At 63.0% G+C, this 6,979-nt stretch overlaps 1 protein-coding gene across 1 annotated transcript; it reads right to left on the bottom strand.

The window, feature by feature from the left end:
- Positions 1-854: 854 nt before the first annotated feature.
- LOC102455757 (dynactin subunit 3) lies at positions 855-6,446 on the bottom strand. Its single transcript, XM_075932818.2, has 7 exons — positions 6,298-6,446; positions 5,742-5,826; positions 4,418-4,504; positions 3,505-3,588; positions 2,935-2,993; positions 2,292-2,351; positions 855-1,387 (listed from the first exon to the last, which is right to left on the bottom strand). Exons 1-7 carry the CDS (start codon positions 6,373-6,375, stop codon positions 1,298-1,300), a joined length of 543 nt encoding a protein of 180 aa, XP_075788933.2. The 5' UTR covers positions 6,376-6,446; the 3' UTR covers positions 855-1,297.
- Between the last annotated feature and the right edge of the window lie 533 nt (positions 6,447-6,979).

Here is a 6,979-nt window from a genome sequence, read left to right on the forward strand (position 1 = left end):
CGCTAGTCCAGGGCTTAATTCATTGGTATTTGCCACAAGGCCCAAAGTTGGGTGCCCAATGCTTTTTGTTGGAAAGTTATCGATAATTGTGAGAAACGTGATGTTTTCCTAAGGGCTGCATAAAACCTCCAGTGTGTGTCTACCGAGCTGAAATCCTGCCTACCGCCGGAGCTTTATTTCCTGCACATTACACAGGTGCAGAAGGAGCGACAGCAGCTGGCTAGTTCCCCCCACTCCCCTGGGAACAGCAGATGGGCATAGGCCTCCCATGCCAGAGACCATGCTGGTTTGCTGTCTGGTGCCAGTGAGGGCTGCTCCTGCCAGGCAGTGCAGCAGCCTCTGCTGTTTGTTCAGCCCCACACACACCCACACCCACAGCCCTGCTGGGAGCCCACTGTAAGGCTAGCTGCAGGTACGGGAGGGAGGGGATTGTCAGGGTGGCACCAGCAGCATGCCCATCACCAGGAGCACTCACATGTAGCACCAGACTGGAATTGGAAACAGGTTAGAAAATGGCAACAAAACCGCTGAGGGGTACGGAACAGCTTCCACATGGGGTTCATAAAGGAACTGGGTAAGTTCCTGGAGGACAGGTGCATCAATGGCTATTAGCCAGGATCGGCACAGAGGGTGCCCTGGCTTCTGCTGGCCAGCTGCAGGGAATGGGTGACAGGGGAGGGATCTCTCGCTGATTCCCTGTTCTGTTCACTCCCGCCGGGGCAGTGGCATGGGCCACCGTGGGCAGACAGGACACTGGGCCAGGCAGACCTCTGGTCTAGCGCAGTCCGGCCGTTCTCCTGGGCTTACCAGGACTCCGGAAGTTTGCAAGGAACAGGGAATGAGCCACCTGCAGACAAGGTTTTAGGATTTTATTCTGGAGCACAGATAAGGGTGATGGATCCCAGTTTCCCTCACGTCCCACCCAGCGCGCAGAGCGGGGAGGCTGAATAAGTTAGACGGCAAAGGTATTCCCTGGAAGGGCAGGTCAGTGCAGACAGCCCAGTCCTAACAGGGCACCGGGCACGGAGCTCCATTTTGGAGAAGGTCGAGGAGAACAAGGTGCAGCCCACAGGCCAACGTGGGCTACAAGAGCCGCTGGCAGCACGGGCAGCCACCTCCATCTTCATCGCACAGACTACAAATCCCAGCATGCAGTGCTCTGCTCCAAGCAGCCAGGCCGGAGCAGTGCATCCTGGGACCTGCAGTGCGAACACAGCTGCATCCCCCCCAGCCCACCCAGGCTCGGTGCTGCCCTGGGGCACCAGGCAGCATTTCTCCAGGCAACACAGCACGGCCATCACTCCGCCACAGGCGTCACCTGCCTGGCCGCTTCCAGCCGCGCCAGCATCTCATCCCACTGCACGAACTGCTTGGACAGCAGCAGCGTCTGCAGGCGGCTTTTAAGGAAGAAGGGCAGAGGGTGGCACAGACCCGGCCGCGAAGCAGAGGCAGGCACAGACCCAGAGCCTGACCCGTCCGGCAGAGAGCACAGACCTGTCTGGGGGCCGCCGCCTGCGCCAGGCTCCGCTGACCTGGACCCGAGGCGTCTGAGCCCTGCGCTGCCGCCAGCCGGGCGCAGCCGTCAGACTGCAGGCCAGGGAAGCCCTGTGCCGAGCCGGAGGAGTCTCTCTCAGAGCTGGGATTCTAGGGCCCCAGAGGACAGCGAGGCTCGGTACAGAGCCAGAACAGCCCCCCGACACCCGGGAACTCCACCGCCCACCCCCGACCCTGCTGCACCCCGGGAAGAGGCCCAGGGCCTTCCTTCAGGCTCCCCACTTCTCATGCTGAAGGCAGCAGAGCCACGAAGCTCCGGCAGCTGCTCTCCGTGCTCAGCAGCCCAAGGGACCCCCAGGCTGGCAGCTCCAGGGCCGGGTTAACCCTGGGCTCGGGGCTGTGAGAATGGAGAGGCCAACGTCCCATCACCTCTGCTGTTGTGAGACCAGGCCTCAGGGTTTCTAGCCCCGCGTGAGAGCCCCTAGAGCCACCCCCGGGAGGGGAGATGGGGCTAGCTGGGCCCTCAGAGCACTGGCAGCTGCAGGGTAACACCCCCCGCGGTGTCTCGCACCCCACAGAGGATGCGCCGGAGGGGACAGCTCCATACGCAGGCGGCTCCCCCTTTTCAAAGCCAGGGCTAGAGCAGGCAGCTACCTAAGAGAGTGGCTGGGCTGCAGAACCCTGAAAGCCCTTGTCTGCCGCTTGCTCCAGCTACATCCAGACCGAGCATGGCCCTGCAAGTGGCCGGCGCCCCACGCCGGCTGGGGCAGAGCCCGTGGCCCTAGACTAAAGGATACCATTTGATTGTAGTCTTCCAGGAGTGCCCGGACGTTCTCGGTGACGGCTTCACCCTGGTCCTGCAGCAGAAGGAAGCTCTTAGTGAGCAGACAGGCAGTGGCACCTGGCCTGGATACCTCCCCTTCCAGCTCCACAGCCCTGCAGGGCACCTACCTCCCAGCCCTGCGAGGAAGGGAACTATCCTGGGGAAACCAAGGCAGCGGAAGAGCCTGGCCCAGGGCAGAGCTTGGCTTAGCATCTGGCCGGTGGGGGGTTGCTGCAGAAAGCGTCTGACCGTCACAGCAACGGCCCAGCAAATGAAGCGTGGGGAACACCAAGCACGAGGCACCCCTAGCACAGGAGCCGGCAGGATGGGGCAGGAAATGGCAGCATCTCCGTGACAGCAGAGCACCTTGCTACTCCCTGCAGGGCGAGCCACTGGCCCTTTGTACCCCGAGGCTCCTGAGCAGAAACCTCTGCTGACTCACAGCACGTTCCGGGACAAACTGAGCCCAATGTCTCAGAAATAAACTGTCCATCCTCACAGCCAGAGGGCTCTGGCCTGTGCTACCAGTTACCCCCTTCGTGCCCAGCATTCCCTGTGGTTAACGAGAGGCCCCGTCCCTGCCCACTGTAATTAGCCATGGAACGGATTCACCCTACCTGCTGCTGTATGTGGATCTGAGTGAGTCGCTGCAGCTTGGCAGCATGGTCAGGAACAGCTGAAAGCCACAGAACAAGTCAGGCGCTGCCCAGCCCCGACACCCAGGGAACGGCCGTTCCCAACGTCAAGAGACGAGGGTCTCCAAGCGCACTGACACCCTTCCCTTCGGGGTTCGCTCAATGCGCGGCTTTGGCAGGTGAAGCCGGTCACAGCTCAGAATGGCCGGAGGACAAACACGGCTGCCCACCTGCCCCACCGGTCCCTGCCAGCACCCCAGTCCAGCCAGCGCAGCGGGGCCTGGGGACACTCAGTGGCAGTGCCGCGGCCGAGGGATACATGCCACTCAAGGCCAGGCCGTGAAGCTGGCAGCCGCGCCACGCTGTGCGTTGCTCTGAACGCTGCTCGGGCGCCTCCAGCCTCCCAGGCTGCAAACTCTTCTGAGCTGGACGCTCCGACACTGGCTTGTGGGGACCGGAGGCGCCATTTCCAGCCGTTCGCAGTGCGAAGGACACCGGGAGGGGCCACTGGACTGAGCTCCGGCAAGGGAGGCTGCAGACGGCGCTCGTTACCTTTGATATGGGCGCTGTCCAGGTACGGCTGGAGGCTGTGCACCTGTTCCAGGAGGGCGGCTTGGCTCAGGATAAACTGCTCCTCTGGTTAAAGACAGACCAGGAGACGTGTAAGGAAACCCTGCTTCAGCCCTTCACACGTTAGAAAACAGAAGTCGATTCGTTGGCCTGGCTCAGCTTCCCCTTCTCACCCGGGATCAAACCTACCTGCAGCCCAAAGACTCCATCCCACGAGGCTTTGCATGACTAGTGCCCCTTCCAGCCAAGGAACTCGGGGCCTGTCTCAAACACCCCCCACCCTTCTCTGGGTAGGCAGCATCAGACGGGTCATCGAAGCTCACAGGCGGCACACAGGAAGCCAAGGGAAGAGCCGGGAACAGAACTCAGGAGGGCCCTCACTGAGCCGGCCAGGGGAAAAGCACATGCTGCCAGCTGTCACTGGCTCACACATTCCTACGACAGGGAGTGGGGGGCGACTCAGGCCCCTTGTGAGACCTGGCCGGGTTTAGAACCTCTGCGCCTGGATACTCAATGCCACAGAACACGGACTTTAGTGTTTATAGAGCAGCTTTGTTACCCCAACAGATGCTGGACTTCCAGTAGTAATTCCACACACCCCTCTCCCCCCAGCTTCTGAGCCAAGGCGCAGAGGGAACCGATGTCACTCCTTAAACACTCAGGGATAGCCTGAGCAGCACTCCTCGCACAGCGACCGGCTCCATGGCCTGAGGTGCATTCCCAGGGAACTGAAGCAGTAGCCAGTTTACTGAGGACTAGACGCCAAATGAGGCGTTTCTACCCTAAGCCCATGACTGAGAGATGAAGAGAGCTGCATTCAATTAAAACTCCCCACCCCCAACTTGTCTTTGGAGCTTCGGGGGAATGAAGATACCCCTCCCGCTCCAGGCCTTACCTGCTAAAATGAACTGCAGTTTCACGGCATCGGGAACGGCCATTCGATCGATATACTGAGGGTCCAGGTACTTCATTAGATCTTCAACTAGTATCAGATGTAGGTTAAAGGGAGGGAGAAGAGGAGAAGTGACTAGTTCTGGAAGCACTGCCAGTCACAATTTCCTACTTACTGCAGGATTTTGTTAAAGAGACTCAGCAGCTACAGTATTTCTACACTACCATGAACTCTCACAGCGATTCATACAACATCCGAGTGACACAGGCTGCCTGTAAGAGCTGACACACCTGAGCTGGCTATTAGACAGCCGTTCAGGCGATGAAGATGCAGAGATGTCCTCAGCGGGGTTCAGAGGGAAACGGCTTGTGACTCAACAGTCCAGTCACTGCTGCCCCCGTTGTTTGATCTTATTAAAACAGCGTGCGCACACACGGCCCAAGCGCAACAGGCACCCGTTGCTAGGGATGTGAGGGCTTACCAGTTAGGGTTCGCCAGTGGGGCTGGAGCAGCTCCCCTCCTGCCACAGGTAGGCTGCTCCAGCCCCACGGGGCCCCACAGACAGAGGCCGCTCCACTGCTCTCAGAGCAAAGCCTGTTGGGGGGCAGGGCTTTCCAGCCCAGCAGCGGGCAGAGGAGCAGCTCACCCCCCTTTCGTCGGTTAACTGGGATGTAAAATCCCGTTATTTACACAAAGTCCCACTAATCCGCTACGTCTCACATTAGCCAGTTTTGAATTCAACTGCAGAATCCACAGCTCATCCTTGAAGGGAGGGCACTGAGCGCTCACTTGTGGCAGACTCCTGCCCCTCCCTCTGAAAGGCCTTTCCTTTCCACCAGAAAGCAAGACCCATAAGTTATGCTAAAGCGCCCCCTCCAGGCACAGCAAGCTGTTCCTCCCTTCGGTTCCAAATATCCCAAGGCCGCTTGCAAGCGGAGTTGTCCTTAAAACCCAAGAGAGAGAAATGAGCTCGAATAGCAGGAGAAGCCAGAGCCTGGACGTGCTGCAGGTGGATACACACTGAGCACGGCGAAGCAGGCACATCCCTTGCTGATGACACCAGGCCCACAGATCTGAGGGGGTCTGACCCCGGTGATCAGCACAGGGCCCTGGGAAGGAATCAGGGCGAGGCTGCAGGTTTGGGAGCTGACAAGACAGGAACCAAGGCGATTCCTCACTCCCAGCCTGGGGAGAGGGGCCAGCGGGTCGGCTCCCTCCTGTGCCCCCCGGAGCCATCAGGAAGGCTGTTCTCACACTCCCCGCCGCACAGCCCGCCAGCCCCCCACGAGCCCAGGGGCTGCAATGGGGGGGGGGGGGGGACACTTACTTTTCTTGTACAGGGTTTTGATCCTCTCCCTCTTGCTCGCGATGCTCCCCAGCGCCGCCTGCACCGTCCCCAGCCCGGCCACCACCTGCCAGGAAGGGGGCTCGTGAAACCGGGGCGGGGCCGACGGGCCGGGGGCGGGGCCTGTCCCTCGACTCCGCCCCCCACGCACACGGGCCCGGGGGCGGGGCCTGTCCCTCGAGCGCCGCCCCCCACGCGCACGGGCCCAGGGGGCGGGGCCTGTCCCTCGAGCGCCGCCCCCCACGCGCACGGGCTCGGGGGGCGGGGCCTGTCCCTCGAGCGCCGCCCCCCACGCGCACGGGCCCCCGCTCGCCCCGCCCGGCGGGAGTGAGGGGCCGCTCGCGCTCTGGGCCCCAGGGCCCCGCCCCCACCCGGGGGCTCTGCCGGCCGGGCCCGTCGCTCAGGGCAGGGCCCCTGGGAGCACCCGCGGGGGGAGCGAGGCCGGACAAACAGCCCCGCCCCTCGGGCCCCACGACGCGGGGGAGGGGCCGCGCCCCGGGGTCAGACGCAGCCGGGGGGAGCCCGCCCAGCCCCGCACCTGGCGCGGCCCGCGGGCCGGCCCCGCCCCGAACACCCGCCGCTCCAGCGCCTCCAGCCGGCCCTGCAGCTCCGCCATCTTGTCAGCCCCCGGCCGGAAGTGGGGGCGGGACTTCCCCGCCAGGGGACCAATCGAGCGCGGCCCTGCCGCAGCGCGAGGCTGAAGGATGTGGGGGGCGGGTCTAATGGCGACAGAGGCCCCCTGCGAATGGGCCGGAAGTCGCTCCACTTTACCCCGGAAGGGATAACGTAGAAGCGAGCGTTGCTATGGCGACAGTTCGCGGCGTGCCCTGCTTCACACGTAGCAACCGTTGCTAGGGCGATGCGAGGGTCTCGCTCCGCGCGGAGCCGGTGCTTCCTGCGTGGCCGGGGGCCTCCGCCGCTCAGGGACCCCCCCTCCGGAACCGGACGTGCACGCGCTGGGGAGTCTCCCGCTCCCCGCTCCGCCTGGCTGGACAGCGCGCCTCCTGCGGAAACAGCCTGGAGCCCGGGGGGTCGGAAAGAGCCTCCCTGAGGGACCTGGCGCCTCAGGGCCGGCAACGCGCCTGGGGTGCGCGGAGAGCAGCGGGGCGGGGGCTGTACCGGGCAGCGAGAGCCCATAACTGCCCCCGCGGGCACCCGGCACAGGCATGGCGGCAGGGTGAGTCCAGACTGCGGGTGTGCGGACAAAGCCATCCCGCGTC

The sequence above is a fragment of the Pelodiscus sinensis genome, chromosome 6, assembly GCF_052426305.1.
Source record: "Pelodiscus sinensis isolate ZL-2025 chromosome 6, ASM5242630v1, whole genome shotgun sequence".
Classification (NCBI taxonomy): Eukaryota; Metazoa; Chordata; order Testudines; family Trionychidae; genus Pelodiscus; species Pelodiscus sinensis.